The sequence below is a fragment of the Rhinolophus hipposideros genome (genome assembly GCF_964194185.1).
Source record: "Rhinolophus hipposideros genome assembly, chromosome: 20".
In the NCBI taxonomy this organism is placed as follows: Eukaryota; Metazoa; Chordata; class Mammalia; order Chiroptera; family Rhinolophidae; genus Rhinolophus; species Rhinolophus hipposideros.
The window spans coordinates 41,741,202-41,767,269 of record NC_138066.1 but is presented as its reverse complement, the minus strand read 5'-3'; the positions used below and the strand labels follow the sequence as shown (position 1 = coordinate 41,767,269).

Sequence of the window (26,068 nt, the reverse complement as noted above, 5' to 3'; positions counted from 1 at the left end):
GCATTCCAGTATCTTTAAGGGATGTTTCTGTATCACGTGCTGCTTATCTCTCTGGGATGTCTCCTGTGGGTCACATGGCATCTGCTGAGCATTGGACTGAGGACATTGCCTGCATTATCCAATTTAAGCCTTGCAACAACCCCACAAGGGAGTTACCATTAACACCATCCTGCTGATGAGGCACTGACTCTCCTCAGACAGAGCGTGACAGAATTTCAGAAGGGAACATCAGACCACAGCGAAGAGGACTCGGGAGCCCCAGTCTGGGAGTCAGGCAGCCCTGAGCTTAAATTCCGGAGGACTGGAAAAGTCAGTGATCATCTGTGAGCTTCAGGTTCCTCATCTAGAACAGAGATGATATGTGCTCCTTAAAGTTGTGGTTTAACCTCGGCTGTACATTCAGATCACATGGGAAGCTTTGGGAAAGCTGGAGTCTCAAACCCCATCAAGACTAATTATGTCAGAAGCACGGGGGTTGGGAGCTTAACCTTGCTTCTCACCCCCAGAGGTTTCTGTCACAGTTCTGGAGACCAGAAGTCCTAAATCAAGATGAGGCTCCTTTCCTGCCTCTTTCCGCCTCTGTCGAGCCCCTGGTTTATGGCTACATAACTCCATTCTCTGCCTCTGGCTTCACGCGGCCTCCTCTCTGTGTCTTCTCCACTTCTGTTTCTTACAAGGGTACTTGCCATTGGGTTTAGGGCCTTCCCTCTTAATCTAGGATGGTCTCATCTCGAGATCCTCAGTTTCATTACATCTGCAACGACCTTTTCTCCCAAGTAAGATCACATCCATAGGTACTGGGGTTGAGGACTAGGACATACCTTTTTTGGGGTCACCATGTAACCCACTACAGACAACTTTTCACTATGTTTTCTGATTGCACTGGGTTGGGTTCCAGCAGGGGTTTAAAGATGTATAATTTCTCGGTCACACAGGTCAAACTTTATGTCCTTTTAAAATAGGCCAAACTCTGAAACCAAAGTGAGGGAAGGCCCAGGGGATTTGTAGTATCAGAGATGAAGGTGGAAGTTTATAAACCTCATTTTCAAAACGGGAAACTTGGAAATGAATGTTTAAAATGTGAAACAATCCAGTTATTTTGTAAAGAATGGTATAAGTGATAAAACAGAGTTTGACCAAAATATTATAATAGCCGTAGAAACACAAACCAGAAATTTTTAAAATAAAAAATGTAAGGGGTGGCCGGTTAGCTGAGTTGGGTAGAGCGTGGTGCTAGTAACACCAAGGTTGCCGGTTCAATCCCTGCATGGGCCACTGTGAGTTGCGCCTTCCTTAAAAAAAAAAGAAACAAGAAAAAGTAAATGGTTGTAAGAAAGGTCAACGAATGTGCAAATGAGCAACTTAGAGATTTATGTTCACCAACTCAAGTGAGAAAACGGAAGTTGAAGAAAATGATTTTAAGAGGAATGGGTAATGGGGTTTTGAGAGGAGGAATAGCAGAGATGAGGTCTGAACAGAAAAAGGGAGAAAAGTTTGCAACCAGAATATTTCAGATAAGGTTAGATTTTTTTTCTCTCATCTTCATTCAAAGGCATTCAGTTGGATGTTCATTTCTGATCTTGAGTTTTGATTAAAGCAGTCCTCTGGTAAATCCTTTTCCCTTACCTCCCTCCAGCTCTTTGAAAGTGCGTCCCTAATTATAGGCCATGTCTGAGATTTACTAACTGAAATCAGCAGCTGTAAATATGAGACCAGACTTGCAAAAAATCAACACACTGTTGCCATAAAAAGCCCAATTTTTAATTGCTTCTTTGGCATCTGGCTACCACAAAAACACCCTTTCGCTGTTTAATATTAAAAGGAAATGTAGTGGAAAGAACATTGAGCTTGAATGCGGGGAGGCTGGGCTTCTAAACCCCGACCCATTTCCAAACGCCTGTGGTTTGGGGGCAAAATATTTCATTTCTCTTAGGCCTCAGTGTCCTTACCCATAACATCGAGGACATGAAACTGAATTACCACTTCCATCTTAAAAATACTATTCTGCATTTTGAAAATACAGTACATTTCTCATTCCCATCTAGCTGTCCCCTAAAACCTTATTTTGCAATAGCCTAATATAATTTTATAATTTTGTGGCGCGATCTGGAGCCACACACGGCTTTCAGCATCTCCATAGTTTTCACTGTGCAGGCCATCCTTTTCAGGTTTCATTCAGAACTGAAGCTTGCTGTGAGGCCCCCCAATTCTTAACTGCTTTGGAAATGCAATCTGCCAGTTTTCCACAGTTAATATTTCAGAGGCTTGCTTTGTTCTTGAGAAGTCTGGAACGTACACAAAAATTCTGGATTAGATACCATTTCAAATTCAGTAGGGGTCGGCTGAAGAAACAAGCTGAGGCTAGTCCATGAATCAGAGACGTGTCCTGGGAGGGAAGAGTGGGGTGCAGCCATTTGGCCCAGGGGTCTCCATCTTCAGGCCTCTCTCCTGCACACGACACAGCATCTGAAAGGCACGAAGGCAGGTCAGGCCATGATCCTAGCTTTCATTTCATTTTCTTACCTCTGGTACCTGTTCACATCACTCTGCTCGCTGGGTCCTTTGTCTCCAAACATCTGGGTTACCAGGAGCTTTGCTCTCTTGCTTTCCTCTGCTTTTTGTCTCTGTGACTATCCTTTGTTCACCTAGTTGCTAACCCAACTGGGACACCCTCCACTCAGGTTTTTGAGGGTTTACCTATGCATATTCCGGTCGGCCATAGCCATGTCTTTTGAGCCTTGTGATAGTTGCCCAACATGCTGAATATTCTCCTCATTTGCCTCTTGTGGGAAGGTCCATGGGCACATGGGGAAAAGAGTGGGGAAAAGAGCCAGCTTTCCCCTTCAGCTCCAGCTCTCCTGTGTTTTAACTCAACAGGAACTGCTTGGCAACTATAAATGTCCTTGTTGATAACTTTCAGGCATGTGGCTTATTGTGTGAACTTGTGGTATGTTCTGTGAAAGGACAAAGTGGCATTCATCATCTTCCTCTTTGGTGATCCAGCTATTGCACATGCTTTATGATTAGCTTGATACATCTGCAGTGGCTCTTGCTAAGTAACAATCCACCCCGGAATTCAGTGGCTTAAAACAACCACAGAGCACAATTTCTCACAATTCTGAAATCTTGACTGAGCTGAGCTGGGCAGATTTCTGTTCCTCATGGAGTATGCTTGGTTCAAAATGTTGAAGGTGGCTTTTTCACTCACATACCTGGCGTCTCAGTGGCAGCGGGTGAGAATCTCTCCATATGGTCCTCCACATGGCTAGCCTGGACCAGCGTGGTGGTCTCAGGATAATCAAACCAGACTTTTTACATTGTGGCAGGATTCCGGCTTCAATCTCCCCTAGTGATGTGAACTGACACAGTGTCTCTTCTGCCACTGCATTGGTCAAAGCAAGTTAAGGCCAGTCTAGATTCAAGGAGAAGGCGAATAGCCTCCACCTCCTGCTAAGAGGAACAGCATGGCAGCACCGTGAGGGAAGGAATTGATGGTTGCCATCTTTGGAGATCATCTACCATAGTCTCCCTCTTGATGCATCTCTTAGTTTATTGGTCTTCTCTTTCTATTCTTAACGGCATTATATGGTATAGAAACACAGGGCAGGCAGGAATTAGTCCCATGGTCCTAAACATCCAATCGTTTACCAGTAATCCCAGGGTGCTGTCTGCCCTGAACTGTAAGCTTGGACATGTTGCTCAACATCTTCACTGACTGCCTTGGGAAGTGCAATAATGGTTTATATTTGCGGAGCCCTTGGTATGGGCCAGAGCCTATGCTTATGCCTGTTTCATGTTTCATGTTCTTAAATTATTATCTTTCCAGAGCTGTGCATGTTATTTCAGTGGCGGTTTCTGGGTTGGCTCAGGAGATAAAACCACAACATGACCAAGTTGATACCAAAGATTCCAAAATGCTCCCTATGCTCAAGATCAGCATCCCCTCAGTTCACAGGAGCACATAATACCTTGGGGCACTGATTATACCTTTTCTTTTCATTCTCCTCCCCACTTCCAGGATTTCTCTTGTCAATTTCGTATTCCATTAATTATAGATTTGTCCCACTCTGGTCCCTTGCTACCCACCCCACCCCCTCAGGCCCAGCATCTTCCTACAACTAATGCAAATGACGAGGGATCCTCGTGGCAGGTCAGGGAACAGAGATCATCCGAGGAGAGGAGAGTCGATTCTCTGAGTGGAGGGAAGTTCTCTGCAACCACACACAGACCACACCTACCAGACTCCAAGCTGATGCCCTCCCATTCCCGTCAGGACAAAGAAATCGCGTCAAGGGAGAGCATACTGTGAAACCTGGTTCTGTATCGAGTCCTCAGTGTGCTTAGAATAATGACTATTATAATATTACTTTATGCAGGAATATCAGCAAACCCAGAGCCGGTGCACACCCTGGAAAGTCCTACTGAGGTAGCATATGGCATCTTTTATGTTGCATTTATGTATTTTTCACAGTTTTATTGATACATCATTTACATACCATAGAGTTCACCCATTTAAAGTGTACAGTTCAGTGGTTTTTAGCACATTTAGAGAGCTGTGAGCCAATCACCGTCAATCTAATTTCAGACATTTTTATCACCCCCGAAAGAAACTCTGTTTCCATAGCAGTCATTCCCAGGTCATCCCTCTCCCGCAGCCTTAGGCTGCTAATCTACTTTCTCTCTCCATAGATTTGCCTAGTCTGGATATTTCATGTAAGTGGAATTGTACAGTGTGCTCTTGATGACTTGCTTCTTTCACTTAGCTTCACTTATTCACTTCACTTATTGCATGTCAATGATGGCTGAACTTCTAAGTTACCATTTCTGTCATATATTTTTTCCAGGATCCTAAACACTTCAAGTCAGAGAAGACAGGACGGGGACAGTTAAGGGAAGGCTGGAGAGATAGTCACCAGCCCATCATGTGTTCCTACAAGCTGGTGACCGTGAAGTTCGAGGTCTGGGGGCTTCAGACCAGAGTGGAACAGTTTGTACACAAGGTAAGTGAACCAGCAGCAGGTTCTGAGCTGTGGACAACTTGAGCTGCTGTCATAATTGTAAGCTGGCGTGTGTGAGGTTCAGCAGACAAGTGCTGGGCCAGCATGAGGTTAACTACATCTAGAACATTCTGTTTTCATGAAAATGTATTTTACCTATGGGTTTAATTTTCTTCCACTGATAGAAGTTTTACACTTCAGCTCTTATTCTGTGGCCTCCATTGTCTACCCGGTGAGTATATTCGGGAAGTTGGGCTTTCAAGACACACTGCTCCCTTTGGCACCTAGTTCCACACTTGGTACATGGTCCCAGGCAGAAGCACAGGGCTTCTCTGTGTGTGCAGCCCTCTCAAGAATGATTCTCACTCAAAAGAACCTGCAAATGTAGACACTTAAGGTAGAAGGCAGAAGACTCCCCAAGAGACAGAACAAGTAATCCCAGTATTTCCATTAGAAATACACTTCTAACGTTTCTGCTCATATAATGCTTCTGTTATCAAAGAATTACTTATACCCTCCAAACAAAGATTTCAGTTGTATACCGACTTTGGCTGAACATGTTAATTTTGTAACAGGAATTCACTTGATACTGACTTAGGTTTCTTAGGGGTTTCTAACATGACTCCTGTCCTCATGGGGAAAATATGGGAAATGCCATGTCGAGCATTTGCTCTTTGTAACTCCTCCTGTTTCCATAAAAACAAATACTACCCCGTTGTCTCTGCATTCCAGATAGGCTGGATATCTGTTTATTTTTCCACTTAAAAACCGATTTTAAGAAAATAGCTTTCTGAAATTCTTTTGGGAGCACTGGAATGTAACCTTAATGCACTGAGCTTTTTGTTACTTAGATGGATTTGTCTACAGGGGGCAATTGACAATAAAACGTGCAAATCTTGAATTCAGGCCCAAGGAATAGACTGAACTTGAGCTCATGATGGTTACGGCGGACTCCAGAACAAATTTGGAGTGAAGTGTGAAGTGTGCCCACCTTCTACTGAGCTCCTGAACCCATTCTGCTCACCCCGAGATGGGAGCCGAGTGAGATACATGGAAGTCAAGTTCCAGGACCTCCTGTTTTCCTGCTGTATCCCAATTATTAAGCAGGAAGACAGTCAGGGCTCCCAGAGTTCATATTTTCCAGCTTCAGCTCTGTGTCTGTCTCTCAGGCTGTACCTTCCTTGACTTCTTACAACATCCCCCTCTTTTTTTTTTTTTTAACCCAAAACGATCTCTTACTAGGGCCACTACCACAATGCATTTTATTTCCCCCTCTCACAAAGCATATTTAGATTGCCACAGCACTCGGTGTTTCTTTTCTCACAGATGACTTCAGCTAGTTTTGAGACTCCATTTCTTTAAAACACCTGTAAGAATTACACTCTAGTAATAGGCGTTCCCATTGCCCATTTCCAAATATAATGAAGTGTTATCAACGCCCCCAAAACACACCTGCTCTGGTACATGAGTCGCTAATGAGTTTCGGAGGCTAGCATTTGCATGGTTTGAAGTGCCAGGGATGCCTTTCTCTGAACACCTTCGTTTTTTAAGAATCTATTCACAGTTAAGGGGGAAAAAAATGTTCAAAAGCAAGCCATTAGCACATCACTGAATTCTTCTTTCCAACAGACAGCTGTGTTGTGCTTAATGTAATAGACTATATTTACTGGTGCCTCGATGCTGTCCTTTGGATTTCCGTGAATTTGACACAATCAGCACTCAAGTGTGTATGGTTTCGTGTTGCTTCTTATTTTCATTACATATTTCCTCCTTAAGCCTCACTAGATATCCACAGTCCTGGCATAATAAATACTTCACTATAAATGCTTCCCTTGTTTCTGCAAATTCACCGAATTAAAATCCTCTGTTTATTGAAATGTGCTTGAACCTTTCACGAGAGGTTTTTGACAACTGCTGGATTTGTTTGGCAGAAAGAAGGGAATGCTGGAAGAAGAGCATGAGTATACAAGAAATGTAAAAAGGCACATTTATGGAGGACAAAAAAAAGAATATCATGAAATAAAAGCACATGAATAGCATTACACACACACAAACTATATATATATTATTTTTCTTAGTTTACTGTTGCCATTATGTGTCACCATCAGAAATGATTTCATTCCTTTTGTCTCTAGTCAGGCTTATCATTCCTATTATGTTCGATTCTAGTTCAGGTCTCTTATTTCATTTCTTTCAATAACAGTTGACTAAACTTGTTTTATTCTCCCCCTTCTATTACATGAAAGTCAAGCCTAGAAAGATATTTACTTATCTTGTATCCTATGCCTTCAATTGGTTACATAACTAATATTTAGGATATTTCATCAGAGAAGAAAGAATGTTAATTGCCCTTTACTTAGAAGTGACTTGCTGCCCAGGAAAATTCTGACATTTATGACCTCCTTATAGAAGGGTGAGACAGACACACCCTTCTATAAGTGAAAAGTAGAACCCGTTTTAGGTAAACAAATAAAGAGAAAAGTTTCAAAGTGATTAGCCCAGAGATTCATTCCAGTCATTGCTGTGTGACTGCCAAGTCTTTGCCATTGGTCTGCACACACATCCAGCCCGACTTTCAAATAAGATGAGGATTAACTTACAGCAAGTACATGAACGCCATTGCAAGGGCTGAGGGTGAGCAAGGACCATATCTGTGTATGTCAGCCTATAATTGTTATCACATATGGACGCAGGGATGGAGACATTGGTAACTGTCAGGATTTCTAGAATTGGGAACGATCTATTTTCTAGATTGTTTTAATCAAACATGGTATTATTTCAACCTCCTTCTTTCACTTTTTTAGGTGGTCCGAGATATTCTGCTGATTGGACATAGACAGGCTTTTGCATGGGTCGACGAGTGGTACGGTAAGTCAACCTCCCCAAAATAACTCATGAAACAACTTCATAATATGTCGACTTGGGCTTTCAGTCTCAGGCTTCAAATGCTACCTCGAAAGACTACAACAGAAGCAGGGCTACTGCTTCCTGTATTGGAAACAGCACTTTTCACAGAACATAATGAAGAAAAATGTAACAATAGGGGCTTAATCTAACAACTACAGTACTTAGCTATGGACTACGTAGAACCTCAGTATGCTTGATGCTTGCGTACGTGAGACACAGGACTCCAGAATTCTCTGTTGGATGGGTTTCTAACTCATCCTAATTTGAATCAGACTTCAAGATCAAAGCCGTCTGAAGCATTAGATCAAGTAAAAGCTGTCCTTTGATTCGGAGATCACTTGAAACCCTCTCTTACCAAAAACAAGGGTTCTGCAAGAATTTAAGTGCTGGGCCGTATAGGTGCCTCTGTATCCTGACGCTGTTGTTCTGGCCTATTTGTGTTGGTTTGGTTTGGTTTACATGATTTTGGAAGAGTTACACAAGTTCTGCACATTCCCAGTCAATGAGGACAGGGTTTGCTTCATCCTCCCTTCCCAAATCCTGAGCACTGTTGTTTCGTCTGCGTAAGTCCTCTCCATTCCCAGGGTCAGTCCTCAGAGGCCAGTGTCCTCTACTAGAATTAGAAACAAACACACCCCATTGGAGGCTTGGGTTCCATCTGATTAGCCAGTGAAACGCCCTTCTCCTTGACCTCTTCCTCAGTCACACGGAATTGGTTCTGAGTATAACCTAGATGGTATGTGGGTGCTTTTCTGTCGTTGTTCCACCACTTCCCTTCCTCTTCTGAGCAGAAGGTATGGAATATAAAGTGAAAAGATACATGGACTGAATGGGTCAAGACAGCCATGGTGATTAGTTGTTAGCTGTTTCTGAACCACACTTTAGAAAAACATGGTTCTGTGGGGCTTTTTATTTTGTACTGTTTTACAGTTTTCCCAGATCAGCATCTTCTGAAGAGCAAATGCATCTTCCTGGGTTTGCCCAAATGCAAACTTCTGGAAGAGATTCTTTTGAAAGATTGTCCTTTCTTGTCACACAACCCCAGGAAGTGCGCTGGCTCACCCCATTGTTTCCCTAAGACTTGTCTGTGTGTGGTTGTCTTTCCTGGGGTACATGGAGGGAAAGTCTCTGGTGACGACTTCCCCTAAAACCAATCTTTCTGGTTGTTTTTTTCTGGGGAGCTTTCCTCAGATTTTTAGAGGGAGCACAGACCCCAAAAAAGGTTAAGAGCTACTGGTCTGTCTCAACTTGGACTCCTCCAAGCTCATGGTTTCCTTACCATCAACACTAAGACAATATCAAAGGGATATTCAAAAAATGATAGGCTCAAACTCATTAGAAGTTTGGCAAGTGAACAGGGACCTGCAGGGCCACAAGCCTGCCACGTTGAGGACCAAGAAGACACAGGGCACTTCAGTAGATTTTTCTCTAGTGTCAGAATGCCAGAGGAGGCTTTTTAGAAAGTGCAGCATCAAACAGGGTAGCCAGGTCCTCATTAAGAGGACAAAACACTGCAAGCTTGTTAATCAGCAAAAAGGATTTGGGTAGAGGCAGGATATAGAAAAGGAAAAAATATAGGTGGGTATCTAATAAGTGAACTACTAGGGTAGAGAGGATGGAGTCTATTCTTTATCTCAAGCAAGCCAGGGGGCGAGAGGGAGAAAGAAGAAACTTAAAGAAGTTTAGTCCAAAAAAAAATAAAAATAAATAAAAAGGAAAAATCTCAGACTATTACATAGGCCCAAAGCTAGAGTAATGCATCAAAGGAAACTAACCGGTCTCCGGTCCTAAGGACCTTTCAGAGGAGAACACCTACCTATTTACTTTGGATGGGTTAGGTGGAGAGGGAAACAACTCAAAGAGTCTATTGACAGAAAGCCTTTTCTGTATCTGAGTGCAGAAAAACAGCATGTGGTTTAGTGGATACAGATGGTCAGGGTGCCTTGTACTCCCCAGAGAAGGTCTCCACCCCTTGTATACACAGTCCTAGCCCCAAGCAAAACAAGCAGCCTTTTCTTGCAGCAAGGGGGCTGAGAACCACCACATCCATTTCATGTAAATTGCTGCTGGCATCATCCCCCAGCCGAGCTGCTTGCCAGGAAAACAGTGGCTCCTTCATTACACAGATGCAGACACTCAAATCAAATGAACGGAAATGGGCCTGCCCACAGAGTGTCTTCTCAGCCTGTTATTCCAGGTTACGCTGGAGACTGTGGGCCTTTCAGGTAAATGGGTGTTACTGAAGCCAAATATCTACCAGGATAGCCCTTCAGTTTTGAGTACCTTATTTTAGGTTCAGTAAGGCTCTTACTAGTAAATATGGAAAAGGTCCAAAGTTTGGAAAAAAACAACTCTTGCCAATCGCGTATAGCCTGGTTCTCAAAGTGAAATTCCGGCACCAGGCATCCCCTGGTTACTTGCCTGAAATTCAGATTGTCCTGCCCCGCCTCAAACCTACTGAATCAGATGCCTTGAGGTGCGGGCCACACTCTGTGTTTTAACAAGTCTTCCGATGATTCTGATGCTCGCTGAGGTTTAAAGCCATCTGGCTTACAGCATGGGCTGTAAAGCAGATTAGATTACAAGGAAGGACAGTTTAATTCAGCATAAACAGGTTCGACTAAAGAATGGTAGGTGTCTTTGGGGCCCATTCTCTGCTGCCTTTTGAGAATTAGAAAAAGGCGCCCCCTAGGCAGACTCAGCAGGTGCTTTTGGCTTAGGGCTGAATTTTAGCCCCATTCACCTTCCAGGCTGTGTGTTCCTACTGCGTACAAACTGTACCCCTTACGCAATGGCAGGCCTGTATGTTTTTCTCCCTAAATAGGCTCACCACCTCCAGTGCTTAGTTAAGAGTCCCCCAAAGAAAGGGACATTGTAGATGATGACGATGTTTTCTTACCCAAGGATTTTAATTTTGTATCTTTTCTGAGTTTTGGCATTTTGCTGTCACATAACTATTTCCCTAAACAGATGTTATTCGGTTCATGTTCATGGTAAAGTAGAACCATTTCCACTGTTGGAGGAGATGAGTTTGTCTTTCAAAGCTTTGATTGGTCTTTGTCCACGAGCCTTGGGTCTCTCCTGCATGACTGGAACACTAATCAGAGAAGCAACAACAGCACATTTCAGAAGATGGGGGAGAGGGGAGGTGGATAAAAATAGGCAGCCCAGCTTCACAAAAGCATGGTTTTGCTTCACAGCCTGACAGTATTTTGAGAGAGGAACACGGGGTTGCCAGAGGGAGGCTGTGATTGAGTAGAACCTCATGTACATCTTTGAAATCCTGATCCTTCCAAAAACGTATGGGGTGTAGTTCTGGCTGGTATAGATGAATCTACCTCACGAACATGACTTAGCTATCATTCTGGGCTCCCTAGAGCAGGCCTAACAATGATGAAGCGAGCTCAAGGTGGAGAAAAAGGACTGCTTTGGGACTAGCATTAGCGGTCGAGTTCACCAAGCCAGCATTTTCCAACGGCCTCAGGTTTCCTGAAATATGAACATGAGTGGCATGGCTCTTATACAGCATTTTATGTGTGTGATCATGTTCGTTTCTCTGGAGTAAAAACCCATAACTTTCCATCAGATTTTCAAAGGGGTCCATGACGGCCCTCCCCTTCCCCAAATTAAGAACTGTAGGAAAATATCACAACTGTAGATTACAATTCTGGATCTTAGTGGTCTGAATTACATGGAAAGAGTATGTACCAAGCCTTGAGGATTGGCTACTTTCAATAGAAGAAAGTGTAGCCACCCTAAGCTCTTTGTAACAAGCATGTATTGAATTTATAATCATTTTTAAAAGTTAAAAAATGTACTACCCAAAGGATAGCCACCATTTTGCTGGAGCCTCCCCGCGACCCCAGCCCAGCCACTTGGTCAAGTTTTCCATTTTGACTTAATGTAAGAAAAAAATTACTTCTATTTAGCCTGAGGAGCCTGGAAGTGGAGAGAAAATAAAACATAATGTGCCATCAGACAGGCTATTCAATTAGAGTTATAAGACTCTTTTAAAAAAATGTTTAGGGGTAACCGGGTTGTTCAATTGGTTAGAGCGTGGTTAGAGCGTGGTGCTAATAACACTAAGGTTTCCAGTTCAATCCCCACATGGGCCACTGTGAGCTGTGCCCTCCTTAAAAATATATATATACATATACATATATATATATATATATATATATTTAACTGCTGCAAGTATGCAGTACAAAATTCTTGCTTGCAGACATTCTATTCCTCGGCATTTGTAGTTTCTCTGTATGTTCAACTGACTTCTATCCCAAAGGGCATTAAAATATATGATCTTGCCTCCATTTCCTGTGAAATCAACCTGCCTTCCTTAAACTAAACTGATCGTAAGAAAATTGCCACCACAAAGTTGAAAGACTAGGAGAAGCTACTTGCAATATATGTAGCCAACAGAGGACTACTGTGTATAATGTATGTAGAGGTCCTATCAACCAAAAACCCAACAACTCGATAGAAAAAAGGTAAAGTACATGAATAGGTAAACAGGAGAAGAAATACCAATGGCCAATAACCTCACTACGAATCCCGAGAAATATAATGGAAGCAGCAGGAAGATACAACATTTGCCCATCTGATAGCAAAAATTGAAGCAAGTGACAATATTCAGTTTCGGATAGGTAAAAGAACAAATTAATGGTTTTTATAAAAATGATAAGTACAAGTAACCTATGACCCAGCAATTCCCCTTGTAGAAATTTATTCTTAAGGAATACTACACATGTAACTCATCCTACACATGTATACACGTACAAAGCTATTCAGTGTAGTGTTGTTGAAAAAAGCTAAATATTAGTCTCAGTATAAATGTCCATTAACAGGAATATAGTCAAGTAAGTAATGATACACGCATACTATGAATATTGTATATAACCATTAAAAAGAATAAAGCAGTTCTTCTTATGTATTGGTATGGAAATATGTACATTTTCCATCGGTGGGCTAAACAAGCCAGAACAATATGTATAGTGTGTATAGTGTAGTATAGTATGATTCCATAGTGTAAAAATAAATGAGACTGTGTGTGTGGTAACATACATGTGAATTCATAGGAAAAAATCTGGCAGGCAGTAGTAATCTCAGAGGTAATTAACAGAAGCAGTAGGATTGAAAAAAATTAAACTCTTTCTCTATATATCCAATACTATTTGCATTATTTCTGTGGAACATAATTGATGCATTACTTGAGTGATTCAACAATAATATTTAAAACCCAGATTTTTTTTTTTTTAATTTGAAAAGTAGAAAACGCTTGAAGTGGACGAAGCCAGACTCCTAAGTTGAGGTATATTTGCTCTTTAATGAGTGCCTTTAGTTCATGGTTTAGGAAATCCGAAGAAGATTCCTCACTTGCCAAATCCCCTAGTCCAGAGCTCCTTTGACAAAGCTGGTAGAGGAGGAGGTTCCAGTCTCAGCCCAATCATCTGGCGAGGAAAAGGCTCTACTCAGGCTCCATTCCGTGGGACCTCTACATGCTGGGATAGGAGATGGATGGGGATCGCTCTGCCCTCACCTAAAGGAGGGTGAGAACGTGAAGGAAAGAAATGGCCTAGCAAGCAGGTGAAGAAAGGAAATCTTATTCCACTGAAGTGTAATGGGGAGGCACTTACACCTCCACACTACTTCCTTCCCAGTGCTGTTCTGTCAGGCCCCCTCTGATAGCCCAGTGTCTTTGTCAAATAGGACGGACCTTTCTTGGAAGAAATACCACTCTAGTTCCAATATTCTCTAAAATCAGGCAGTTTAGCCCAGTGTTACCTGTTTTAAGAGCCTTTATTTAAGAAACCTTAAGAAAAGTAAATTGCGACCTTTTAAATCTATAAATTAAGGGGTGATTACCAGTTTACTTGCAAAATAATTGACATCGTGTTTCTTTCATTAAGAGTTTCTCTGATACACATAAGCCCTTGTTGGCTGAAAACAAAGAGATCTGAGCCTAAATTATTAGGTTCTGATCATTGGAAATCAATCAGTAATAAAAATGCATCATCTCTGAAAGGATAATCCATCATTGGGCACGTAATTGAATTTAACTAAAAAAACGGATTCATATATAGATTCTGAGGTAATATGCTTGGCGGATACAAGACGTAATGCATTTCACCGGACAACCTGGACAGGGACATTTTCTCTTGATTAGGCTTTCCATAAATGACTGAGGAATATTGAAAATGTTTATATCATTTCCGTAAGCATGTAGGGTATGTGGGGATAGTTCAGGATTCAGGCAAACATACTTTCCCTGTGCCTCAGCAGAGACCAAATTATCTTTCAGAGAACCACTTTACTAGGACTGTTCATTCTTAACTTACCCGGTCTGATTAGGAGATTTTTTTTCCTATTAGGTGAAATTTTCTGAAACTTTGTTGCTCAACTCTTAATTTAAAAGGAGGAGGGTTATATTTCTAGACTAGGCTGACATTCTAGAAAAAGTTTGTCTTCTTACCAGTTCCAGACTGATGGTGTCCATCTTCTAATGACCTCAAATACTGAATTTTTAAATTATTTTTTTCTTTCTTACACAAGTAGTACATATTTGATGTAGAAAATGTGGAGAATATATAGATAAGCAAAAAAGAAGAAAATGAAAATTACCTATAATTCCAATCCCTCGAAAAAATCACTGTCAACATTTTGAAATGTATGCTTTCAGTCTTTTTAAAATGTCCATAATGCTTTTCTGACAAAAATGATTTCATATAATGTGTACAATTTTTCTACCTCCTCTTTTTTATTTAACAATATACCAAGGACGTGTCTCTATAGTGTTAAATATGCTTCTACATCATTTTTAATGGTTGCATAGTATTATCAGTCCCCTGGGTTGTTTTCAATTTTTCACTCTTATGAACAAGGCACTAATGAGTACCTTTGTTATTAAATCCTTCTTCACATCCATAAAATTATATATCTTTGAAAGTACACAGTCGCACAGTTTCAGCCCCTCTCTTAACATTGAGCTAATTAAAGATAAAGAATGATTTCTGTTGGGATTCAGTAGAACAAAGAAACTGAAATGCCTTTGTTTTTGTTTTCCAAATTGCTGTCATGCCATGGGGGAGAGAGGAGGAGTATCTAATGAACATTTGTATAGAGAAATTTAAATTTTTAAACTTTTAGTTTAAGATGACTTCAGTATCAGGTGTATTAGTGTTTAAGAAATTTTTGATAACCAGCCACTGAAATTAAAGTGATTGTATTGAAAGAATGTGTTATTATTGTTAACTAAAGTGCATTTGTTCTAATCACAAAGCAGCATCTCTTTATTGCTTCCAGTCACCTCGATTTTCTAAAAGAAAAGCATGCTCTTTGCTTGGCCAGACTGCTGCTTAGCCTTCTTGATACTTACATTGCTATGGACAGCATTCTCGATTGACAGTTTCGGGGTAGGGGGTTCAGTTAAATAACATAGCTCAGGCCTGGATTTCGAGCTGCTCTCCATCTTGGCCCCAGACCACAGTGAATCAAATCATAAACTTCTGGCAAGTCTGCCCTTTGGGAATGAAGAGACTCTCACATGACACACATAGACTGATATAAAAAGACACCAAATCACATGATGCAGAAAATACCTAAGGAACAATTCCAGCTGTGAATACCCACTCTAAATCCCTACCAAGATAATTAATAATCTAGTGCACAGGCTGGTCAGTTAACCAATTGCTCAGCGTTCCTTTATTGTAATGAAGCATGAAGTTAAATTCTGCCATGAGAGCAACAGAAGAATCCCCATCTAGGAAAATTTTTGATAAAATGTAGTAAAAAACAAAAACAACAAAGAGTAGGCTGGAAGTAGGGGATAAAACAACAAAAGTATTTAAAATGAGACTGTCATGTTTATGCTTTTCACATACTGAAGATGGATGGGTTCCTTAAAATTTTATCAATTGGGGTAAGACAGGTTTTCTCAACCCCAGCACCATGACATTTTGGACCACATAATTCCTTGTTGGAGGCTGTTGGATGGTCCTGTGCATTGTGGGATGTTTCACAGCGTCCCTGGCCTCTACCCATTAGAGACCAGTAGCACCCTCACCCAGTTGTGACAACCAAAAATGTCACAAAATTGTCCCCCGTTGAGAACCACTGGATTAACAGATCATTATCCTGAAATACTGAAAAATTGCAGACTCAAGCCCAAAATCATAATGTCATATGCCATTTTATTTATAGATCAGTGTGGGTGGAAGTAGTGCCAGCCATCTTCAAGCTGTTAGGCTAGACTTGAAGTTTAGGGTAGGCCTGCACTCTCTGACACCAAGTATTCTGTGCAAAAATACACGTGGATGAGCATTGCACCAAATCTCACTTGCACCAGCAAACATCCTTTCTCTGCCTTCTACGTCATGTCTTCTATAATAGCAATGAAAGTGTCCTTTCTGTTGATGAATGCACTGATGTAAAGAATCTATTTGGAAAGGTATTTGGAAGGTAAGTATTAAACCAAACAAAGCTGAGCCTGTCCTTGAAGGGATCTTCTAACTCTGCTTAGGAGATCTCAGGCTATGGCACTGCCCACGTGCTAATACTCTACCCACTTAGCTCACTTCACAAGAGACCGCTAAATAATTTCCACTCTTCTCTGTTCTAAGACTATTCTGACTTCACTTCCTTGTACTCACTCCCCCTTTGGCTGGTGTAACTAACTTTATGATTTACTCTTCATAAAGTTAGTGGATCCCCTGCTTTTTTAAACCTTTCTTTGGCTTCTGCTAAGCTACCGTCCTCCCCTAAAGCGCCCCCCCCCCATTGAAAGTTTGCATTTAATAACGGAAGTTGCCAACGTCTTGACCTTCTTTCAGATATGACAATGGATGATGTTCGGGAATACGAGAAAAACATGCATGAACAAACCAACATAAAAGTTTGCAATCAGCATTCCTCCACTGTGGATGACATAGAGAGCCATGCCCAAACAAGTGTATGTAGAATTTTTAAAACATGTTGCCCACCCTTTACCAAACTTACACATAAACTGATCTTTGAAATACTGCGAACGCTCAATTCGCAAACTTCTTCCACAAAGACGTGTTGTCAGAGGCTGTTGGTGAAGAGCATGAGCTGGATCTGAATAGGACAGTGTCACCTCTTGCTTCCAGACATTTCGATTGTTTAAAGGCGCCTGACTCGCTGGTTGTTTTTGGTCATAAAACCAAGAACATGGAGAATAGAAACATTTTGTGGTCCCCGTGAACAGCCTGCACCATAAGAGAAGGGGGGTGGGGGGCAAAGAGGATGTCACATGAAAACTAGGACATCATGCTTCTAACTTTTTAAAACATAGTCAACACTAAGTTATTTGTTCAAGGGGAGGAGTCAGGGCCATCTGGTATTTTAGGTTTTTTTCACATTTGCTTTGAAATGGTTTCTTCGGCTCTTTATAGCTGTTTTACCCAATCAGTTCCTTTTTACTAGGTTAATGTCCAGATGTGGCTGCGCATATACACCCTGGCTGCACAGTTAAGGTGTGGTGAGCTGGGACCGAATCAGAGCTAGCCCGGAACTTAGGACAAGCCCCAGAGAGCCTCGGGTTATTTAGTGGCACATTGGAAATTGAGAGATGACTGTACAGTGTGTGCCAGTATTTTAAATATATTGCAGTCATTCGTGCTAATGAAGAGGAGATACAGGTGACAAAGAATTAATCACTAAGTCACTTATATGTATCTTTGGCCAGAGCTGTGATCTCTTTGAGAGCCACCTTGAGCCCACAGGTCTGTTAGCTCATGGCCCAGAATAACACATATTCGAGTTTTAAGAACTTGATGATGTAGTTAAAGAAAATTGAGAGATGGCTTTTGTTGTAAATGGATGCTTTGGAGTTGTGAAGACCTTTTGGTTGCCCTTGGAAATTTTTAGTTAGGTTTTTCAGAGCATGTCTTTGGAATATGCCCTGCAAGTCTCCTGTGCTGCTGTTGGATGCATGTGACTGCCCTTGAGGTTGAAATGGCCCTAACTCTTCCGCCCCATTTTGCATGCAGTGATTGGATTTGCAGAAAACGGTTCTGACAAGACAGCCGAGGTGATGCTATGTGCAGACCAAGTCCCATAGGACTTCCCCCTTCCACTCTCCCTGTTCTCAAGTTAGAGATGCTCCTTAAGGGAACTGCCCTGGAATTTTCATCCCTTTCAATTACCTTATCTTTTAGGAATGTTAGATACCAGTTCCCTGTCAGCCATTCTCTGAAAGCTGCTCACTCACTATAAGTATGAGCCGACAAAGGAAGCCAAAGGCAGTGGGGAGACTCCACATGTCCAAAATATACAAAGCACAGTGCTTTGTCTCATTCTAGTTTTCAGGGCTTCCAGCTCAAGTCTGTTTGCTTGGTTTTCTTTTCATTTTACTGTGATTATTAGTGTTAGAAGGTCAGTTGACCAGTTAGATGGTGATACCTGGAATGGTTCTCCCCATGGGAAAGCCTGTGTGCTCTCTGACTGCAACTCACAGGCGTTTCCATGACTTCAGCCAAAGAGATGTTTATCTCCCCAGAAGTTACACAGAGTTGTTGTTTTGAAGCTTACAACATTTTCCTTATTCTGTGGAATCCCATCAAATTGAAGATCATTTGTTTTTTCCATTGTCTTCCTTCTCTATCATAATGAAAACCAGTTGAAATCAAGGGGCTGCTGTCCATTACAAATAAAACTGCATGGATGCTCAATAAAATATAATCAACCCGAGCAGGGACAAATGAGATTGAAATCATGCAAAATTAACATCCATGAACACGGCAATAAGGAAATAATCTCCTTTTCAATTGAGCAGTTTCAGTGCCTTCAAGGATGGGAACGTCTAAGAGACTCTGGGAGGGAGTGTAAAATCTAAATTCTATACTTTGGGTGATCTCTGCTCCCTGCTGGATGTGTGGAGGAAAGCACTACATTCAGACACTTGTTTAGAAAACCTGATTTTTCTCCAAGATGACATCCATTTATTATAGCAGAAACATACTCCAATTTGCTGAAATGTTTCTGAGAGTCTCAGTGTTATTTTGAAAGAGCTCTTTTTAAGAAAACTTAATCTCATTTCTTAGCTTGTTTAATAGTCTTAGTATTTTTTAAAAAGTGGGCCGTTTGCAGTTATAATTTTCGTGTTATATTCTGAATTCTATATTACATCAACACAGCCATACTTTTTTATTTCCTTTGTAAAACCTTTCCCTTTCAGAAAACTTTAATAATTGTTTCCAGGAAATCCTCTTAAGGATTTTTTTTAATATTTCTGGTTTGCTCATATGTTATGATATGACCTAAAATAATATGCATACCTTTATCTCCCCTAATGATTAATACCATCTTATGAGTATTCATTCCATAGTTCATATTTCCAAAGTAGCTGTGTTGTTTCATGCTAATTTATGCAGTATCATCTAGGGAAGTTTCAGATGCTAAGTTTAAGGATGAAAGATGGGTGTCTGGGAACCTAAAACAGATATAGAAAATCCATGGGCAGCAGATGTCACCTTTTACTCAAGGCCAAGCTCTTAGGCCTTCATTTGGTGTTTTTTCTAATACAGTTAAGCCTAGTTAACTGTTTCCCCATGACCAGCATATAAAAGCAGCAAAGGATACCAGGAATAATTAGACTGAGAATAATTAGTCGTAACCTTAACAATAGTAATAATCGTAGTAGTAATAGTAGTAGTAGTAGTAGTAGTAGTAGTAGTAGTAATAATAGAGTTCCTGAGAATGAGAGAAGAAATATCAAACTACAAAAAGCAAATAGACCCTGAAAAAGAAGTTGTCACAGAATTAAAGCGCAGTGATATATTTTGTTTGAAAGTTTGAAAGTGTATCTAATACATTAAATACATTATGGAAAGATTAACATTTAAAAGATTTTTTATTTTCTCATTTAAGAAAGTTTCCGGTATTTGGGACGTCTGCGTCATGTGACAATGCCTGTTAAATGAGGCATCACTGAATTGGTTTCTTGAATGACAAATAATGCTTTTTTTCCTTTTAAATAAAATTCTCACTCATTAAATTATCTTCTCCCTTTGTTCTCTATTCCTTTATGTTTCCTTGAGAAATGGTTTGTTTTTGTTTTGTCTTGTTTTGGGTTTGAGGATAATTAGCAGGGTTTATTGTTTTCATTGTCTTGTTTTTTAAGCTGAATTAATTAAAACACGATATCTAAACAATCTCAGGATGGATATACAGTTAGGAAACAGGTAACCCCTAGCATACAAAAAAATATATTTATTGAATAAAAGGGTAGCATGTGGAGAAGTTGATTTGCCTATTTACCCTATAAGGGTATATTGTGCTTTCCTAATCTGAAAGACAGTAATATACATCATTTGGGGGCCATTCATTACTTTAATTATTTCCCTTTATAGAAAAGATGGCCAGGTCTAATAATAGTTCCTTATACCACACCATACCGGTGACACACATTCTGTCTCCCTCCCTCCCTCATCTGTACTCTCCCAAACCGTTTCTATTCAGAATACTTCAAATACTCACTGAAGAGTGTTTTGGGAAATCTTGGACTATTTTTTCAGAGGTTTGCCTCAGTGTAAAGAACGAATTCAGGGCTTAACATGTCAACGATCATTTGGGTTTATAATCTGGAGGGGCCCCTTTATCACAGGGCTCCCATAGGTCCTTTAAAACAGGCACAGTGATGACTCCATGTGCATCTCTTCTAAATCGCTGCTCATTTTTCTTTCTATGTTTTCTTTTCTTTGAAGACATGACAATGGATGAAGTCCGAGAATTCGAACGAGCCACTCAGGAAGCCACCAACAAGAAAATTGGCGTTTTCCCACCTGCAATTTCTATCTCGAGCATTCCCCTGCTGCCTTCTTCAGTGCGTAGTGCGCCTTCTAGCGCCCCATCCACACCTCTCTACACAGACGCCCCAGAATTTCTGTCGGTTCCCAAAGATCGGCCCCGGAAAAAATCGGCCCCAGAAACTCTCACGCTTCCAGACCCTGAGAAAAGAGCTACCCTGAATTTACCTGGTGTCCACTCTTCAGATAAGCCATGTCGGCCCAAATCAGAGTAACTTCCTATGAATATTTCATGGGGTTTTATATTTTCGTTTTGGGGGGGGTTGGTTTTTTGTTTTTTTTTTTAGAATCTTCTAATATAGAAAAAGACTGCTTTGTCACTCAAACATGTTCCTTCGATCTCTGAGTGTGCATGTGGTTAAGTAATTTCACATATAATATGATTCCCTAGGTATGCCACACAGTGTCATATTAAATGTAAGACGTAAGATGCAAAGGACAGAAGGAATCAATCTTCTGTAGCCACAGCTGGAAACCAGGGAGGTAGCCTTGTTATTGGGCATTTGATGAGGTTGGTATGGACGTCAAGGGTAAATGAGTGAAAACTTTGCACCAGTGGGTTACAATGTGTGGTAAAATGGTGAAGTCAGTTTCTTTCCTTCCATGAAACCTGAAATGCTCAAAAATACTCTCAGGCGTAACATCCCTAATTGTTAAATTTTGAACTGCTCATCACTGATACTTGAATACCAGTAGTTACTAAGATTCCTGTTTTGGGTAATCTGACTCAGGATTTGGGGCCTAATTAACACTTTAAATTTTTTGAAAATTTTAATTATCAACCTAAAGAGGTTCCATGTGCAATTAATGATAACATATTTATACCTTTCACAGAATTTAATAAAGACTCCACTTGTTTCTGTCTTTTAATAACTTTCCCCTTGATGCCCTCAGGGCCTCAGAAATCTTAAGAATTGCATGGATGAATGTGACCTTAACTGACTGATTTTGGAAGAGTTGGGTTAGGAACCAAGAGGCCGAGGTGAGGCAAATATCTTTTTTCTCTACAGGTACCAACAAACCTTAACTTTTCAGCTTCCATCATCCATTAAAATTCTCAGAATTTGCAATTAATTGAGTAGAATTCAGTGACTATTTGCCCATTTAAAGAAGTTCAAGGATGTAGAGTAAACTAACTGGATTTTGTACACTGTCAGAATGTCTGGTTTGGAAACCCTGAAAAAGAAAGTGGTCTCCCATCCCCCTCCGGGTTTTATTTTTAATAACATCCAGATTTCTTGGAACAGAATGCCCTTCACTAGACCTTAGAAAAGACTGTCGTTCTCTCCTTTCTTGAAATCCAAATATTGGGAATGTCACAGAAGTCGAGGAAATACTGTCAAGTAGGAGGAGAGAATGAATAGAATTTGTAAAGAAGAGGAGTGATAAAATATGCCCCTCTAACTTTCTTTTCTTCGAGTACTGGTAATGCAAGATTAGAATCAAGGTTGACAACAGGCAAGATCATTCACCCAAATGACAGAAAGAAAAATCTGCCACCTTCGCACCTCACTGCCTTTAAACGCAGAAGGAAGGGAAGCAGAATCTAGCATTTACTTTTGTCCTCCAAGAGAGGGAGAGAACAAGGTAATTGGGCAATTCTAAGCCCCCAGCTAGCCTTCCTGACCTTAACCTCCAACCTCAGGAAAGGGACCTTCCCCAAACAGATTCCAAAGCAAACAAGGTAGACCAAGGAGGTATTCTCCTCTCTCAGCCTCTCAGCCAGTGGACCCTGCCTGCTTCTCTCTCAGTGCTCAGCACTGTGCATAGTGTCTTTCAAGTTGACAAATTCTCCCAAGGTGCAGGCCCCCGCCCCGTGAGCCCAGCACCAAGTGGAAATCATACGTCAAACTGTCAAGATCATTTCTTTATGTACAGGTTGGCATTTAGCTCAAAAAATAAACCCAGAACTCAAGGATACCCACTTGCCAATAGCTAAACCAACTGCATCTCTTCCCTAAGAATGATAGCCTTGTTATAAGACATCTTTGCATGGTATGGTGCATGATTTTTGCTTGTGGGAAAACTTAACTTTTATTAAACCCCTTGGACTTCTCAACGCTCCCTCTCCACACAGTAGTACTTGCTCAATGAGAATGTTTGGCTTTAGAAAGCAAAATTCTATTTTCAGAAGACAGTGATAATGTGTATATTTGCTTACCATTGATTTGCAAGCTGAAATCCGGATGGGGTGGGATCATTATTTGCGCATAGAACGGATTTATTTTGTGCGGGTTGTTAACACATCTGACACCTCTTTTTTCCATTCATATACCACTGCTGTTTTCCCTTTTTGTAAAGTAGCTTCCGCTATCAAGGTCAACAATTCTGTATGCTTTGGAAAGCTAATTTTTTATTTCCTTCTGTGAGTTTTCTTTCTCTCTTAGCCAGCACAATACCACAGACATCAATTACAAACTGCTGGTGATAGTGTGATTTTTAGCCATCAAATGTGTGTTCTTAAAATATGTTCAGTTTTCTGTCTCCCTGTGGTTTGCGTGCATTTAATAAATGGGGGAGGGTGCTTAGCTACTTTGCTTACTTAATCCAGTCGTCACAAGTGTAAATAACTTCAATGTTTTATCTATCTTGATTTTCAAGTGTCATTTTACATTCTCCATACATGAATTTGTTATTGTGGGGTACAGCCTGCAATGAATGTGTATATAAAGCGTGTATAATTCCTATAAGGATGGACATTAAATGGCTGCATGATGGAAACTTAGAAGAAAAAACTACCAGAAACTTGAATTTATTAAGCATGTTTGGGGGAAAATAGAATCTTTAACTCAGTGCCTCCGTCTGCAATGTGGAAACCTTCAACTTCATTCACCAAAATTGTATTATACCTGTATAGATATACCTATATATATAAATATAGTATGGTGAATCAGACCAACCACCGGTTAATCTGGTAGCCAAATTAAATAACCCATAGAACAACACATACTTGCACACCATCTTCATCTCTGATGGTAGTGAAGACCATCTAAATGGCTGTCAATTTTTTTACTTTGGGTGAATTTCTGATGCAAAATGTCCATGTGCTTTTCGTTGACTGTCGTACAGCCTTGCCGCTTGGACTGTGTTTTCCCAGGATAAGAGGGTCTCAGTGTTTTTACCCCATAAACTTTGTCAGAAGTTAGCTCTGAAGACCATTTCATTTTTCTACTTTTGGGCTGTCACAAAGCAAAGAAAAAGCTTGAAAACAGAAGGCTATGACATTTTTCAGTGACCACCGTTATAACTGACACAATAGGCATTCATTGGTGAGTTAATTTATAAACCCTTCTCATGGTTTTGCATCTGTGTAGGTGGGAAATGGTTTTAATTTATCTGCAGGTATTTGGTAACCATGTACTTGGTTGTGAAAATAAATCTCTAAGGAGCGCAGTTGTGGGAATGGAACGCAGACACTTAAAAAACACAATACCCCCAAAAGTAATTATGTGGTTTTCTTTCGAGACGCTAATAAAGTTAGTGACCTAAGAGAATAGATTCTGACATTTCTCAAGAAATCATTTCAAGGCTGATATATTTATGTGTATTTTTAAATTCTCCTTTCCTTAGCATCTCCTGATGGCTCAGAGACAGCAAGGTCAGTGGTTTAGGTCAATAGGAATTTTACTCTTCAGAAAGGGCAGAGTACAATTTACATATAATGTACTCAGATAATCCAATAGACAACAATTCTCTAAACAGTTTTAGTCCCTTTCTGATGGGTCATCTGACTCAGTAGGCTAGTGGACCGTCTGCCATCTGAGCCATAATTACTGAAAATTTTTTTTTAATGTCTGTCCAGCAACTAACTGTTCATGGATAGACTCTTTAAAAGTACACATTCTTGCTGAAACTGAACTGCTATACAATAGCACAGCGTTGGCCTGGGGAGGCCACACATAACAGGTTCTTCTGTGTTCTACCTTCCAAACAATCTGTTTGTATTTGAAATGTAAGTGCTTCAGCTTTGCAGGAGTTTAGTGCAATAAGAAAATGTGAATATGTTGAGAACTTCCCAGATGCATTATTAATTGTAATTTTGTTGTTAACAAATGCTTTACGATAAGCCTCTTGGTGTTCTTTGGGTTTTTTTAATTGAAAGCATGTCTGTTGAATTGCAAGTCTCCCTTCAGTTTCAGTCAGTATACCACTGCCACAGCGAAAGGACCAAGTTTGGGGTTGCACAGTGTTCCAGATTACAAGCAAAGCAAACAAAAGTTGACCCTCACACATGCCATTGTTCTGTGTCATTTTATGGCTGTTTTGTGTTTTTTCCCCAGTTATTTATTACTGTTAACTTACTTTTTCTTACATTCTGTTGTAAATAAAGTACAAAGCAATCTTCTTTCCAAGTGTAGCTTCCTCTCTTTCTCAAGCTTCTCTCTTTTCTCAAGGAATTGTTGGCAATAGTGAGCTTGTGGATTGATGGGAAAGAAGCCATCAAAGGAGGAGTAAGCCAATGGCCGGTACTTAGACCCAGTTCAGGGGGACTTTGGGTGCAAGGAAGCTAGTGCTATGGTGCCTTCAGGGCCAGAGTCTTTGGGAGGAAAAGCCTGGGTGTCAGCCCCCACTACCCAGCCAATAATACCCGACTGTAACCCAGTGGGACTCACACATAGACTCACCCATCCAACAGGTGCTTGGTTCCCTCTCATCAAATGGGAGTGCTATCCAAGAAAAATCACCCTGAGGGAATCTATAGGAACCACCCCAGTGGGATATCAGATTCTTCATTGCAGGGCAGGCCCCTCTAAAGTGAGCAAAAGTCCCTCTGATGTGGTTTCTTCACGCCTAACAGCTCCTGTTCACAAAAGTATTTGTCCTCTGGGGATAAGTAGAGTGAGGACAGACAAGCTTTTCTGTCCCTTGTTCAATAGTCTCAGAGTTTAAACAACAACACACCTGTCACTCCATGCTGCCTTCTTCCATCCTGAAAGGAATAACAGCACCCACATCGTGTGCACTAGTCTCTGATTGTATCAGGCCACTGCTTCATATAACTGCCCCATAACTAGGCTTACTACACTGCGAATGTCCCCGGAACCAGGTAGCACTAATCCAATGAACTAAGACACACTTGCTTTTGTAGCTCCAACCTCACTACCACGCTGCCTTTTAGTTCTCTCTTCGAAACACACAAACTCACACACGGTTGCTGGCTGACTTTCAAGCAGCCAACTTGGGTACAGCAGTTTGGCTGTTTCTTCCCGGGGCCGAACTATCCAGGTCCTTCACATTTGAATGCCTAGGGTTAAATACTATAAGGATGTAATACCTCCAGTTTCCCTCCATCGCTTTTCATCATGGTGTTACCTGGTTTGAATGTTTCTCTCAGACTTCTGA

General features: G+C 40.8%; 1 protein-coding gene across 1 annotated transcript in view; it reads left to right on the top strand.

Moving 5' to 3' along the window:
* PITPNC1 (phosphatidylinositol transfer protein cytoplasmic 1) overlaps positions 1-25,069 on the top strand; it is a 218,309-nt gene extending 193,240 nt beyond the window's left edge. Inside the window, exons 6-8 of the mRNA XM_081028442.1 lie at positions 4,845-5,000; positions 7,802-7,865; positions 20,624-25,069. Of these exons, the coding sequence (XP_080884568.1) occupies positions 4,845-5,000; positions 7,802-7,865; positions 20,624-20,940 (537 nt within the window). The 3' untranslated portion in view covers positions 20,941-25,069. The remainder of the gene's footprint in view (positions 1-4,844; positions 5,001-7,801; positions 7,866-20,623) is intronic.
* The last annotated feature ends 999 nt before the right edge of the window (positions 25,070-26,068 follow it).